Source organism: Tachyglossus aculeatus, chromosome 5 (assembly GCF_015852505.1).
Source record: "Tachyglossus aculeatus isolate mTacAcu1 chromosome 5, mTacAcu1.pri, whole genome shotgun sequence".
In the NCBI taxonomy this organism is placed as follows: domain Eukaryota; kingdom Metazoa; phylum Chordata; class Mammalia; order Monotremata; family Tachyglossidae; genus Tachyglossus; species Tachyglossus aculeatus.
In genome coordinates, this window is record NC_052070.1 from 90,450,086 (window position 1) to 90,466,662 (window position 16,577).

The 16,577-nt window shown below is 41.0% G+C and overlaps 1 protein-coding gene across 1 annotated transcript in view; it reads left to right on the top strand.

Moving 5' to 3' along the window:
- The window catches only part of ADAMTS17 (ADAM metallopeptidase with thrombospondin type 1 motif 17), a 389,768-nt gene that overhangs the window by 240,965 nt on the left and 132,226 nt on the right, over positions 1-16,577 (top strand). The window contains exon 15 of the mRNA XM_038746936.1: positions 13,490-13,610. Within this exon, the coding sequence (XP_038602864.1) occupies positions 13,490-13,610 (121 nt within the window). The remainder of the gene's footprint in view (positions 1-13,489; positions 13,611-16,577) is intronic.

The following is a 16,577-nucleotide window of genomic DNA, read 5'->3' on the forward strand; positions in this document are numbered from 1 at the left end:
TATGCCTCAGTTACCTCATCTGTAAAATGGGGATTGACACTGTGAGCCCCATGTGGGCCTGGGATTGATTTGTATCCACCCCAGTGCTAAGTACAGTCCCTGGCACATAGTAAGTGCTTAACGAATACCTTAATTATTCTTATTATTATGAATGCATCGTTTTATGAAATCTTTTAGGGCAAGCTCTTGAGCTGTAAGCCTACCATGAAGGGATTTCCTAATAATAAACGGGTGAGATCATTCATCAGTCCAAGTCAAAGTTAGGTAACTCCTATTTTTGGAAACCATTACCAAGTTTGCCATGACCAGTTGACTTTTGATCTGTTTCCTTCTGTTATAAGCACTGTTAAATCTAAGTCCCATTTCTGGATTACAGAAGGAATTTTCATGAATTTGGGAGCTAACTGGAAGAACTGTAGATAATGGAGGATGACAGGGCTTCAGAATGCTGCTTTCAATCTAATAAACTTGAAATTTCATGGTCTGATTGAAAATCATCAATTGAAACAAGGAGATACTCTTTACTTTGCATTCATGGACATGGTTTTAAATTTATTTTCATCAAATAATTACAAGTTAGTTATTCAGTCGATACTATTTATTGAGCACTTACTGTGGGAAAAGCACTCACTGTATACCAAGTGCATGGGAGACTTCAATAGAATTAGTTAACATAATCGCTGACCTCAAGGAGTTTACAATCTAGTAGGCGAGACAAACACTAAAAATAAAATAATTGTGTACTGGTTGGAGAAAAAAGCCTGGTGGAAACATACTTTTTTCAATTTCAAGTGCATCTCAAACCAAGAATAGTAATGATGATGGTTGTGGTATTTGTTAACAATTTTCTATGTTCCAAACACAGTACTAAGTCCCAAATGGGGCTCACAGTCTGAAGGAGGGAAAACAGGTACTTAATCCTCATTTTACAGATGAGGAAACTGAGGCATGGAGAATTTAAGTGACTGGCCCAAGATCACACAGCAGGCTGGTGGCGGAGCCTGGAGGTCCTCTGACTCTCTGGCCCCTACTACTTCCACTTAATAGGCCACACTGTTTCTATGGTACCAATACAACAGCACAGTGTAAACTCTTAGCATCTGGAACCAGAGGGGTAAACACAATGAATAAACATGGAGGTTTAGATTACTAGCATCTGGAACTACAGATAAAAGTAGAGTGAGTAAAACCAGAGTAGAAGTAGACAAGGCACTTACCTGTTCGACAGTGAACAGATACATGTATAACCAATATTGACTTCCAAGCCTCGAGCATGGTTATGTCTTTATCATGATCTAAGTGTATTTTAGTAAATGTACAAGCAGTATAATTTGATTCAGATTACACTTCTTAGGTGGCCTAATCTAGACCAGGGCCACACAGTCCAGTTATGAAAAACAGACCCTCAAATGCAAGGTGCAAGCTATTTGAGTCCTGTTAGGCATGCAGTTGAATAGCCAAGAAGCAGACCAGAATTTATTTCCGGTATGTCTGATACTTAGGGGCATCTTCTGTGGCTTGGCATAGATTTCTCCTCTCCCCCACTGCCGCCGCCGCCCCCCCCCCCCTTTTTGTTTTTTTACTTTTGGAGAATCCAGAAGCATTTGTTGCCATCTCTGTGTTAGAATAAGTCAAGGCTCCACTTGGAATGAATTCTCATCATGACCCACATCTGTGGTTATTTTAGACTCATCTCCAACTTTGGAACAACAGACCTTCAGACCTGGAGCTGTCAGTTTGATCACTGAAAGAACAGGTCAGGAAGCACTTGTACAAGCAGTACACACCTTAGGACATTGTTCTTTTGACAGCTCATTGGCTTCTTGATGGCCCTAAAGGCCAGAAAGTCAGAACAAATCTTTATACTAATTCAAGGTGAGGAAGGCAAGGTCCCGTCTGACTCTGGCCCACTTATCTGATAGACTGTAAGTAAGCTCGTTGTGGGCAGGGAATGAGTCTGTTTGTTTTATTGTACTCTCCCAAGCACTTAGTACGGTGTTCCACATATAGTAAGCATTCAATAAATATGATTGAGTGAACGATATGAAGAGGTGACATTATCTGCTTCAGGAGTCAGATCACTGGCACATTTTGTTTTGTTTTGTTTTTCATGTTGCTGGGGTCCAAAACCTATGGAGGTAAGTGGCAGAGTTGGGATTAGAACACATGACCTTCTGAATTCCAAGCCCCATGCTCTTCTCATTCTTGCCAAGTGGCATCAACAGGATTCAGTTGGCCCAAGCAGTTAGGTTTCCTTTTCATCTCAGTCCGCCTTTCATTCTGGGCTTTAATACTTTACCTAGGTCATGATTGCCTTACTCTGTAAACGCCTCCACAGTTGTTACTGAAGTATTGCACTTCTTCCTACTACAATTTAAAAGGCACATCACAAGCTAGGCAACAGAACAGAGCCTTCTAAAAGTTGTTCTGCCTATCTCAATGGGCTGCACTGTGAATTTAAATTCTTATGTTCTCATGGCAAAGATACTTCAAAAGTCTAAGCCTGTCTGATAATGAACTTTTTTATAGTATTTTATAAGCACTTACTATGTGCCAGTCACTGAACTAAGTGCTGGAGTAGATACAAGTTAACAGGTTAATCAGGTTGGACGAAGACCCTGGTCCACGTAGGGCTCACAGTCTTCATCCCCATTTTATAGTTGAAGTAACTGAGGCATAGAGAAGTTAAGTGACTTTTCCTAGGTCACACAGCCGACAGGTGGCAGAGCCGGGATTAGAGCCCAGATCATCATGATGGTGATGATGGTGGTATTTGTTAAGAGTTTACTTTGTGTCCAGCACTGTTATAAGGGCTGGAGTCTTGACTTGTCTTATGCTATTGAGTCATCTCCAACCCATAGTGACACCATGGCCACATCTCTTCCAGACTGCTCCACCTTCATCTGCAATTGTTCTGGTAGTTTATCCATTGAGTTTTACTGGTAAAAATATGGAAGTAATTTACCATCGCCTCCTTTCACTCAGTAAACTTGAGTCTCCACCCTTAACTCTCTCCCATATCGCTGCTGCCCAGCCCTGGTGAACTGGTGTAGATAAAAGTTAATCAGGTTGGACACAGCTCTCATTCCACACTGGGGCTCACAATTTTAATCCCCATTTTACAGATAATGTAACTGAGGCACAGAATGAAGGGACTTGCCCAAGGGCAAGTGGCGGAACTGGGATTAGAACCTAGGTCCTTTTGACTGCTGGACCTGTGCTCTATCCACTAGGCAACACTGCTTCAATCTTGCTTACATTTACACAGTCTCTCCTCTTTTCCAGGAGTTACCGATTGTGACCATCATGGTTGGTAAAACTTAATCCAGTAAATTAGTCTCCCACAAATACTTTTTGAATTTTTCCAGAGGAGCAGAGTGGTAAAAGAAATGTAACCCTCTGAGCTTTTCTGGCTAGCTGTGGATCTGATACTCTTGGGGACTTAGTGTCTTCATGTTGAGTACCCTTTTTGTCCCCAACCTCCATTCATCAAGCCCCAGACTGACTCAGCAATGAGAACTGTGGCCTGGAGTCCGGATCTTGAACTTGAGTGATCCAAGCCATGCTATGAAATCTGCAAAAATGAATAATGAGATTTAATAGTGCTTGTAGACTAGAAATTGCCTAAGATCATCAAAATCATTTGGAGAGATTTTTAGAGTTTATTGTTTTGGGTTTGTTTGGTTTTGGTCATCTGTTTCTCTTGGAATTCAAATCCATATAAGAATTACTTTTCAAATTTCCAGGAACATTCCTGATGAATGACTTGAATGGCATTCTCTAGTAGCCTCCATTTAACTAGCGACTGCTAATACAATTACTGAGTACCTGGACTGTGCAAGGGAGGAATAAAAATCCTTAACAGCAGATTTGTTCAGATTTTACCCTTTTCTTCCAGTTTGTTCCATCTACTTACAGATGTGACAGTCCTGTTTTGTGTGTTCCATCCCTTAGGATATTTGATGACATTGGATGCAGCAGATTAAAATTGGCAGTGTGGAAGGATCTGCCTCAGTCATTGCGATCTGCACATGATTAATTCAAAGAATGACATATACTGCATCAATATTTGTGTTTGCTCCATTGAGACCACTAGCTCAGAACACATATGGGAAACATTAAAGCACTATGAACATAAGTGGTCACTTCTGACATTAGGTTGTTTACATCCAAGAGAAATGAATCTATTGATCATCTGAGTTAAGTCCTGTTAATAATCACAAAAGAAAATGTATGCATTCACTTGCCATTTGTTGTTTTTCTATCACTACCACCTTCACACTAGAGCCTGATCAGTGTGACACCTTGCTACTGATTTCACTGAAACGTTGACCAATCAATCAATCAATCAATCATATTTATTGAGCACTTACTGTGTGCAGAGCACTGTACTAAGTGCTTGGGAAGTACACGTTGGCAACATATAGAGACAGTCCCTACCCAACAGTGGGCTCACAGTCTAAAAGGGGGAGGCAGAGAACAAAACCAAACATACTAACAAAATAAAATAAATAGAATAGATATGTCCAAGTAAAATAAATAAATAAATAAATAGAGTAATAAATATGTACAAACATATATACATATATACAGGTGCTGTGGGGAAGGGAAGGAGGTAAGATGGGGGGATGGAGAAGGGGACGAGGGGGAGAGGAAGGAAGGGGCTCAGTCTGGGAAGGCCTCCTGGGCCTAGCCCACTATCGGGTAGGGACTGTCTCTATGTGATGCCAATTTGTACTTCCCAAGCGCTTAGTACAGTGCTCTGCACATAGTAAGCGCTCAATAAATACGATTGATTGATTGATTGATTAATGAAGGGATTTCAGGCAGCAAATCATTCCTTTGTTTCTCCAAAGCCGAATGGGGGTTAAAAAGAACTGGGACAAGGAGTTTAATAATGGAGCTCCCAGTCTTAAATGACAGTCAGTGAATCATTCATTCATTCATTCAATCATATTTATTGAGCACTTACTGTGTGCAAAGCACTTTACTAAGCACTTGGGAGAGTACAGTAGAACAACAAGCATACATATTCCATGCCCACAACAAGTTCACAGTCTAGAAGGGGAGACAGACACTAATGTACATAAGTAACTAAATTACATATATGATAAATACACATATAATACATTACAGAAACATTACATTAGAAGCAGCGTGGCTCAGTGGAAAGAGCACAGGCTTGGGAGTCAGAAGTCATGGCTTCTAATGCTGGCTCCTCCATTTGTCAGCTGTGTGACTTTGGGCAAGTCACTTAACTTCTCTGTGCCTCAGTTACCTCATCTGTAAAATGGGGATTAAGACTGTGAGCCCCACATGGGACAACCTGATCACCTTGTATTCCCCCCCACCCCGCCACATTACTTAGAACAGTGCTTGGCACATAGTAAGCACTTAAAAAATACTAACATTATTATTGTTAATATTCTTATTACAGATGTAATAAATTACAGAAATGAATAAATAAATTACAGATATGAATCCAGACATGAACACTTGAAGACTGAAAATATCTTGAAGGAATTGTGCTAGTGGCTTGCACAGCCCCATTTGGACTCTCCTCCCTGCTGTTTAATTCCCACTGGGGCAGTAAGCACAGCAAGTGAGTACACAGGAAGGGCAAGAGCACCTTGCTAAATACACGCAGTAATTTAATGTACAGAAACCATTTTGGACTTGAAATGCCTGCAATTTAGTACCAGTGCTTGGTCAAAGCCCTGTAGACCAGCAGGCGAATGGTTAGCAAGGTAGTCTCCTCAGTGGTTGCCAGGGTCACTGTTATAATATCAGCCAGCTATTTTCAGATCCTGCTATGTCTGCCCACCATGCAAAGGGCTATAGTTGGTTCTATAGTTCACCACCACATTCCCCACCACACACTTCCCTACTCCTGGCTGTTTTAGGATCTTTCCTACCCTCCTCCTCTGTCACCTGTTGAGGTCAACGATCAGAGGACCTAATTGAAACTATTATTTATTTATATACTCAACCTGGGTTCAGGTATTTATAACATTTTAGGTTAGTTCTTTGCTTCCTCTGTTCCCCAGCCCATGCTGATAATCAGCTGGGAGCATGAGCTGGGGAGTCAGAGAATCAGAATTCTAATTTCAACTCTACCACCTGCCTACTGGGGTCAAGGTACTTAACTTCTCTGTGCCTCAGTTTCCTCATCTGTAAAATGGGGATTAAATCCTCCTCCTTCCCACTTAGACTGTGAGTCCCATGTGGGACCCTCTGTGTCTGATCTGAGTACCTTGTGTCTACTGTAGCACTTAGTAAAGCTCTTGGCACATAGTAAACACAATGCATACTGCAGTTATTATCATATCAGATAACTCATCCTTGTTGACAACTAATCACTTCATTTTCTTTCAGGGGTTACTGTACCTGGAAAGGCTAGCTCACCAAAGTCTACAATAATCAATCAATCAGTGGTATTTATAGAGCCCTGGCTGTGGGCAGACCATTGTAGTAAGCGCTTGGGAGAGTACAGTGGTCTCTTGGAGGAGCTGTGACTTTAATAAGACTTTGAAAGTGGGTAGAGTGGTGGTCTATCTTATGAACACGGAGGAGTTCCAGGGCAGTGAAGGATATGGATAGGGGGTTGGTGGCAAAATAGATGAGAGCAAGGTACAGTGAGTAGGTTGGCATTAGAGGAGTGAAGTGCGTAGGCTGGATTGTAGAAAGCTGCAGATTGCCTAGTGGATAGAGCACAGGCACGGGAATCAGAGGACTTTGGGCTCCAGTTGCCAATTGCTTGCTATATATCCTTATGCAAGCCACTTAATTTCTCTGTGCCTCAGTTTCCTCAACTGCACAATGGGGATCAAATACGTGCTCTTCCTCCTACTAATACTGTGAGCCCCCTGTAGGAAAGGGACTGTGTCCAACCTGTTCAACTTGTATCTACCGCAGCACTTAGAATGATGTTTGACACATAGTAAGTGCTTAAAATGATGATAATGATAATAATAATGATAATAATAATAATAATAAAATGAGTTAGGCAAGGTAGGACTATGGGAACTTACTGAGTGTTGTAAAGACAAAGGTAAGGATTTTCCATCTGATGAAAAGTTGACTCGCGAACCTGGTGATTCTTGAGGAGTGGAGACATGAACTGAATTTTTTTTAGAAAATGACCTAGGCAGCAGAGTGAAGTATGGACTGGAATGGGGAGAGACAGGATGCAGGGAGGTCATTGAGGAGATTGAGGAAGATCTTACCCAGTGGAAAAATGATGGAGCTTCATTCTCACAACAGAAGCCTGTTCAGTGTATAACACATACCACAATTAGATGCAAATAGGAAGAGAGGGGTGGGTGCATTAGAATCACAATAATCAAGGAGTGATGCTGCCATGCTTCCCAACCTCCATCTCAGCCTTATTGTACTCTACTGAACAGAACTTTGTGTCTTTGCAACTTTAGATGACTTGATACAGTAAAATAACATTGTGTGGGAAGGACGTTAAGGTGTCTGCTTGGTAACTAAAACAATAATATTAAAAATGCATTTTGCAAAATGTCATTCATGGTGCTACTGTCAGACCATGTATCCGATTTTCCATTTATTTCCATCGAATCAGTCTTTACCATAACACAGTTTCCCATAACATGAGATTTTCTTTTCAAGAAAACAACTCCCTGTATCTGGATGGCATCTGGAAGGCATCAGTTCTTGGAAGGGACCACGAAGGGGCCATCTCCTATTCTTACCGTTTCCACCCCTGGGAACCTCTCAGTTAGCTTTGCCATGGGAACAAAATCCCCTCCCTCGTTAGTGAAAGTGTCACCAGCTCAGCAGGAGCAAAAGCAATCCCTCCTGTTGATACCCTAAAATCAATCAATCAATCGTATTTATTGAGTGCTTACTGTGTGCAGAGCACTGTACTAAGCGCTTGGGAAATGCAAGTTGGCAACATATAGAGACAGTCCCTACCCAACAGTGGGCTCACAGTCTAGAAGGCTAGAATGTTTGAAATGTCCCATCTGGTTATCCCAACCTCCAGGAGATGCTCCACTGTCAAAAAGCATGTTGCTCCTTCTGTGCCTTGCATCCAGCTGCTGCTTTGCTCATCTTCTCTCCAATCTACTGGCACTCCCTTCTTTCCAAAGCACCCCATAACTACTTCTTTCATGGCATAATGGATAGAGCACGGACCTGAGAAGGCCATGGGTCCTAATCCTTGCTCTACTCCCTGTCCAATGTGTGACCTTGGGCAAGTCACTTCACTTCTCTGGGCCTCAGTTACCTCATCTGTAAAATGGGGATTGAGACTGTGAGCCTCATATGAGACTGTGTCCGGCCCGATTTGCTTGTATCTACCCCAGTGCGTAGTACGGTGCCTGGCACACAGTACGTGTTTTACAAATACCACAGTTGCTATTATTATAATTAACAATATAATCTACACTTCATCATTGAAATGCTCTGTGTTCTGTAATTGCAATGAAAGCCCAATGAGGTAAAAAAGAGGAATCTTTCCATGACTTGTCAAATTAGACTTTAAACAAGAAAGGTCTACAAGGCCCACTCTTATACATCCCTGCTATTCATAAGACTAATTTTGGCCCCAGTGTGCAAAGACATTCGCCAAAAAAAATTAGGTAATAGATTAATAAACCAAACGACCCATATTTCAGAAAGGAGTAAGGGTTACCAAATTAATCAGATCAGTGTTCAAGACCCATTCTGTTCAAATCTTCCAATTATATCAATCCTTTTGGGAAAAGTAAAATGCTGAAAATAATTTACAAGCTTTGAAAGAGGTATGACTATCTCCTTGCAGCTGAAGTATTGTAAAGCAGTCATGCAGCCCTGAAGGAGGTTATTACATTGCCAAGCAGCAGAGCCGCCTTTTGGCTCTTTCTCTAAAAAAATCAAGAGGCTGAGACTACTTAAACTTTGGCAGTGGGATTTATTGGCTCAGGTGAAGTCTAAATCAGTGTTGGGTTTTGACTTTTCCTCCCAGCAAGTGCATATCATTTTTTTTTTCCTGAAGAGAGAACAAGAGTTATAGAAATTAGTGATAGAAAAGACCTGTCTAACGAGTCTGTACCATGATCTGTCCAGACTTGGCTTCCTGCTGGGGATATTTTGTCACAGTAGATAGTGCTTTGTCGGGCCTTCACTATGATTACACACACAAGTGGACATGTACACACACACACACACACACGCTCACACACACACACACACACACACACTCTCTCTCTCTCTCTCTCTCTCTCCCTCTCTCTCTCTCTCTCTCTCTCCCTCCCCTCCCCATCCCACCCCTCTTTCTTTATTCCGTCCACCCCCACCCCCACCAGACAGGATCTGGCAATATTGGTTGACTTTAAGAGTTCAGAGCTTCTTCCTCACAAAGTATGTGATCCAATTTCCGGTCAATCCACCAAATCTATTATGAAGTCTCTTTCAGTTCCCATACTCCCCTTCTCCCAAACTTCACTTCCAATGGTTCCAGCTTAGATATCTTCTTGTTCTGACTATATCCCGAGGATGGGACTCTGGCCATTGAATATTTCTCATCTCTCACACCATCTTATTTTTAGATAATTCCTTGAGCACCTTATAAGGATTTCTTTCTAAAGATCCCCTTATCCCAAAGTCTTGGAACATCCCAGAGAGACTATTTAAGAATTTCAGAATAAAAATTTCAAAATAGTAAAGAATTCAAAATAAAAGCCTGGTGTTGGAGTATTCCTCATCACTCCACAGTGAGGCAATATCTCCAAACAGAAAAGAAGGAAATACTTAGGACCCACTGAAACCAAAAGGAAGAGGAAACATGGCTTCTTGTCCAGGAAAATGAATACAGTATCATGAAAATGATGATACACAGACGTTTATAGTCTCCTAAATTGTTCCCAGTGGTGTGTGTTTGTTGGGCAAATTTTCAGAATATGAGTGCTCTTAATCCTTGGAATCTGGTTTCTTTTTTCTTTTTGAAAGAACTTTTGGGTGTCAAGGACAGTGACCAGTATACATTCCATTACCTCCAAGTCCACCCCCTATGAACGCACCCTAAACTTATGGACATTCGGTCAGAGTTGGACCGTCTTCAGTATTTTGCAATCTTCCTTGGCAGTGTGTCCTTCGTCTAGTGCCAGCTATATTTTTGTTTCCTAATGTCTGGTCTCATCCTCCCAACTGGCTCCTTAATCTACCATTCTTTATTCTTCCCTCATTAGCAGTTGACAATAATGGATCCCCAGCATCTGTAAGTCCCATATCTTTCCCTTAACATATTTTCAGAGTGCAAATGATGCCTCCTCTCAGGCACCTTTTCTTTTTTTTTTTTCTGAAATACTTGTCATGGTCTCATAGTCCTGTCATCTATTTGTGTGCTCCCTTCTGGGATGATTTCATCTCCTTGCTGAACTATATACAGTTATTCATTTTTAAAATGATATCCTTTGTTTGTAAATTTGGTAACAAAAAAGTAATGGGACCAATTTTAGTTTGGGTACTGTTTGTGCTCTACAATTTATGCAAGATATGTAGGGTTTGGAGAGCATTCAGGAGAGAACAAAAAAGGGAGACATTTGTTATAAAGTAGCCTTGTGGGAAGTGATGAAAATAATTGGAAATTATTTCTCTTGGAGAAACGATGCTATTGTCCTCCTCCAAAAATTACAGCAGGTAGGCAGTACATCAGATACAAGGAATAAATACTGCTCTTTTCATGCACATTATAAAAATGCGCATATAAATGTTATGGTTAACTCTCAGTATAACGACAAAGAGAATCACTTCATCTTTTTCCCAGAAAGCCAGTTCTGCCCTTCAGTAAAATAACTGTCAGAATTGCAAACAATTCAAAATAAAGTATCCGAAAGAGTTCAATAAAAGCCTCCAACAGTTGTGGAGCCTTTCCTAATGAACTCCAGGTTTGCTTTACATTCACTTTTGCTTTATGGGTCCCACGTGTCCACACCAGGTCCATGTTCTGGATTCTTCCCAGGCACCAATGAAATGGCACATTGGCTTCTTTTTTTTTTTTTGAGTGCCATAGGTGGCAAGTCTCAGAGTTATGACTTTGTTTTATGTGGTAGAACACCATGTTAGGCACTTAGGAGCTGTAACCATGACTTGTATTCATTCATTGATTCAATTACATTTATTAAGCACTTACTGTGTTCAGAGCACTGTACTTAGGGCTTGGGAGAGTACAATATAACAACAGACTCATGCCTTGCCCACAACTAGCTTAGGGCCTAGACTTGCTTTTCTATTAGAGTGCTAAGTTAGGAAGTAGTAGTAATAGTATGCAGTCTTCCTCCCCTGCCACTCGCCATGGTCAAAGCCTTATTGAAGGCACATCTCCTCCAGGAGGCCTTCCCTGATTAAGTCCCCCCTTTCTTCTTCTCCCACTCCCTTCTGTGGCACCATGACCTTTCCTCTTCTCTCACTCCCTTCTGCGGTGCCCTGACTTGCTCCCTTTGTTCTTCCCCCTCCGTCTCTGGGCCCCGCAGCATTTATGTACATATTTGTAATTTATTTAATATTAACGTCTGTCCCCCCAACCCCAGACAGTAAGCTCACTGTAGTCAGGGAATGCATCTGTTTACTGTTGTATTGTACTCTCCCAAGCATTTAGTACAGTGCTCTGCACACAGTAAGCACTCAATAAATATGAATGAATGAATGAATGAATATGCAAACCACCATACTAAGTGCTGGGAAAGAATATACAGGTGGGAATTAAACATAGACTCTTTTCCCTCAGGGGGCCCACAATCCAAGGACCCCCTGAAGTTACTGGGGGATCTTGAGAGAAGTAGATACAAATTGCTTTTATGTGTTGTGATTCTAAATGGGTCTGACATGTTTTGACATTTTATTTTGACTAATACCAAAGCATCTTTGTTGTTGGGTTTATTCTGATCTTGTCTGTTGGGAATTCAGTATTAAGAACTTTCAGAATGACAAATACATTTGACTAATCCCTGGGGTTTCATCACAACTTAAGTTTACTGTCATTTGTTTTTACATCCATTACATTGTATTTGTTTGGAAATGAGGCTGTATAACGTTTACTGCCTAGCAGAATTGGTACTGATTTTATTTTTTGTGGCCACAGTCTGACCTTCCCACACATCTGACTGGCTGATTGTCCCGCACACACCCATGGCTCCTCCTACCCTGATCCTGCCCCTGAGCTCCTGCAACCTCTCTCAGATTTTACGTGGTGGGGGAGCCTAACGGAGGAATAATTCTGCTCTACTAGATAATATACCCTATCCATTTATCCTATAGAATGCTAATAGTCTGAATAATTAATGCAGGCCAAGTGTGCCCAGAAACAGGAATTTTTGCTTCACCTTTTTTATACAGTGTAAATTTTGGCAATCCCACTTTTTTGGGCCCTAAAACTGACAATATGCACAGATTAATTTTAATGCAAATATGTTGCCAATGGTGTTGATTATATACATATATACATAAGTATAGATATATGGATACCTATATATTCAATAATAATAATTATGGTATCTAAGCACTTACGATGTGCCAAACACTGTACTAAGCTCTGGGGTAGATACAAGGTAATCAGGTTGTCCCCTGTGGGGCTCACAGTTTTAATCCCTGCTTTTACAGATGAGGTTTCTAAGGCACAGAGAAGTTAAGTGGCTTGTCCATGGTCACACAGCAGACAAGTGGTGGAGCCGGGATTAGAACCCACGATCTCTGACTCCCAAGCCCGTGCTTTTGCCACTAGGTTATGCTGCTTATCCACATAATATGGCTTTGAATGGGGCATCTCTTGAACAGGTCACCCTGAAAATTTTAAACAGAGCAACCAGAGGCAGGGAGATGGAGTGGAAAGAGTCTTAGAAAGTCTGGCTTCTATTCCTAATTTCCATGCTGCCTTATAACCCTTGGCAAGAAAGAAAACCTCCCTTCCTGCTGTGTCTCCAATTTCGCCTCAGCATGTGTGCAATATGTTTAGGTGTTTGGGTTGTGTGTTTCATTATTTTAGCTTGTCTCCTCCCCCTCATTAGACTGAAAGCTTTTGAGGGCAGGGACCATGTATTTGGCTTAATTTGAAGTTCTCTACAGCCTTACAGTGCTTCACACTTCGGAGAACCTCAATAAATAAATAGCACTGATTGGCTCACAAGGGTGCTGTGAGCATGTCCGAGGTAATGAACAGCAAGAACTTTGAACTCCACAGAAGAAAACTGCTTCAGAGTTTCAAAATTTTATTTTCCATTATACTCTGGGTATACTGATGAATCCATCCAATGTCTGGACCACTTGTGATGTGAACTTGTGGGAAATATAAGATCCCAGACATGAAAGCCGCATTGGATTTAAACTGATCCAAATGCCTCAGCAAGGTCAAGTCCTACATCACATTGAGTCACCCCATTAATCCACCAACTTCATTTCCTGACCAAAGCTCTCTGTAGTCTGGATATTCCTTTTCTCAAGAGCCAGAGTATCCCAAACAAAATAATGGACTTTTTTGGTTCTTTAGAAAATTGGCTGTGATGGGATCATTGGTTCGGCTGCCAAAGAAGATCGCTGTGGAATTTGTAACGGAGATGGCAAAACCTGCAAAGTGGTGAAAGGCGATTTCAATCATACCAAGGGGATGGGTGAGTAGGAATCTGAAAACCCTCGGGGGAGTTTTTCAAGTTCTCTTAGCTGCTGGCTAGATGACTTACATGTTTTCAGTGATAGTGCCTCTTTTCTGAAAGCCAGTTTGTTTGAAGTCTTTCCTGAATGTTGTATATAGTCAAGTGATGAGTCTTAATAGGTGTACCAGATCATCCATCTTGTGGTTTCTGAAAGGCAGAGAAAAGACATTTACTCTAAATGGTTGGTAGGGAAAAGTTTGCTTACAAAAGGGTAAGGCTCACAATTGTCTACCCCTTGAACTCTTAGGCATGGCGTACTTATTTGATCTTAAAGCTGTTTTCTTCTGGTTTAATAGCACACCTTTAATGGCCTAAGAATAAGCTGAAGATAGTTATTTTAACCCAGTTATTTTGCTCTAAAGTGAAAAGTGATTGATTCATTTTCCAACTTTATTTCAAGTATGATAGTATTTTCATATAGTGGTGAAACCCCAGTTAAAAGCCACATGCTCCAGAGCATTTTCACAGGTTTCGGCTTAACTGTGACCATGTCTGTAAGAAATAAAACTTAACATGTTGAAAAAATTTCAAGGACTTCATCTGTATATTAGTGATGTTATATCACTGTCCCATGCTTTAAGCAGCTGAGAGGAGAATTTGCTTATATACTCAGTCCTCCTAAAATGGGTGTTTCCACAACCTACCCTATGTTATAAATATTTTGGGGGATGCAAATAACCCAATTCTCCCTGTCTTGTCGTATTTCCAGCATTTTAAACACTGTCCTGAATTCATCCAGCTCAGGTTGGAGACAAGTCTTCAAAAATGTTGCAGTTGTCAATTCTGTACAATTCGGGTGAGCCTTAGGCTAGTGCCTAACATTGAATATGCATCATGCAAATCTGAACCCAGCCAAAAATTAATTTTTTATATTGGAAAATTATGTTCAAGAAACACTGCCAGGGATGCCCAGTAACAGAAGTTTTCTCCTGCCTTTAGCATAGTTCTTTAGCATAGTTAGCATGATGGCAAAAATAAATGTGACATTTCTGCAGCAGATGAAATTAAGAATTCATTTAGAATCGTGACTAGCATAGTTAGCTTATTGTCATTGGATCCAGAGTGGTTGGCCATGATGTCTGTCTAGATGGAGAGGGTAACCTAAGAGCTCCTTTGTGAACCAGTGCATTGGTACCTTAACGGGGGCCAACTGGTATGCCCCATAGGCAGTCTCAGAGAATTAATGGTATTTCATTCATTCATTCATTCAATCATATTTATTGAGTGCTTACTGTGTGCAGAGCACTGTACTAAGCACTTGGGAAGTACAAATTGGCAACATATAGACATGGCCCCTACCCAACAATGGGCTTACAGTCTTGAAGTGGGGAGACAGACAAAAAAACAAAACAAGTAGATAGGTGTCAAAGTGATTACCATATGCCAGGAATTGTACTAAGCCATGGAGTAGATACAAGCAAATTGGGTTGAATGCAGTCTCTGCTGTGGGCTGCACTTAGAGGTGATTTTTCATCTCTGAATTGTCCACCTCATCTGGAAGATTTTTTTATAATAATAATGATAATGGCATTTATTAAGTGCTTACTATGTGCAAAGCACTGTTCTAAGCACTGGGGAGGTAACAAGGTGATCAGGTTGTCCCATGGGGGGCTCAGAGTCTTCATCCCCATTTTACAGATGAGGTAACTGAGGCCCAGAGAAGTTAAGTGACTTGCTCAAAGTCACACAGATGACAGTTGGCAGAGCCAGGATTTGAACCCGTGACCTTTGACTCCAAAGCCCATCTCTTTCCACTGAGCCATGCTTGTTAAGTATTTACTATGTGCCAGGCACTGTACTAAGTGCTGGGGAGATACAAGATTGTCAGGATTGAGAGTCTGTCCCACATGGGGCTCACAGTCTTAATCCCCTTTGTTCAGATGAGGTAACTGAGGCACAGAGAAATTAAGTGACTTGCCCAACTTCACACAGCAGACAAGTGGAAGAGTCGGGATTAAAACCCAAGTCCTTCTGACTCCAAAGCCCATGCCCTATCCACTAGTCAATGCTGCTTCTCTATCCACTAGGCTACAAAAAAAGTCTCTTTATCAAATAGTGGATGACAACCATGAGCAATGTCATGCATCAAAGTGAGAGTACCAACAAACGATAAATCGCCAAGGTCCAGCAGAAGCCTTGAAAGGTCATGGCTTTTGTTTCAGCTGCATTAGCTCACTCAATGACTTTGCCCTATAAGAGACCTAAGTGAATAATGCATGGTTTTCTGAAGAGAAGCAATTAATTTTTTGATAAGCTGAGGTCTGTAAGGGTTGTCCCATTAGCAGAGAGACATGGACAGCTAGTGAGTTGATAAATTAGAGGACACCCAAAAAATACGTTGTTCATTACAATTGCAAAGTTGCCTCTTGGTGGCAAATGAAAAGGTAGGGAAATAGGCAATGTCCTCTTTCTGTTTTGAATTGTAATCTTATTGAACAATTTGATTTGTAATTATGGAAATCTATGATCTCTGTGTGATCTTTCCCTGAAAAAAATGAGAAATCGATTTTGTCCTGCTACAAGAATCACGTGAATATTACTGAGGCCCTATGAGATTTAAACCCTTCCATCAAATCCAATTAATATGCCACTAAAACATGACAACACATTTCTGTTTCTCAGTCACCAATAATCTTTGTAAGAAGGTGTCTACGTGTGTGATGGCAAAGACAAAGGCAATTCCCAAGTGTTTCTCATGTAAGATGTTTGAATGTTGTGTGCTCTTCATGGGTTAGAAATCTTTGGTGTTGGTTCTCTCTTTGTACTTATTTTCTGAATGGATTTGGTGGGGAGACCAAATCACATATGAAGCCATTGAAAAGCTTTAGAGCCTTTTACTATTCATTATATCCCTGTTTTTAAAGCAAGAGCAACCTGCTTGGATAGGTAAATTCTGTTTTAATCATCCATATTATTTCTTCTTTT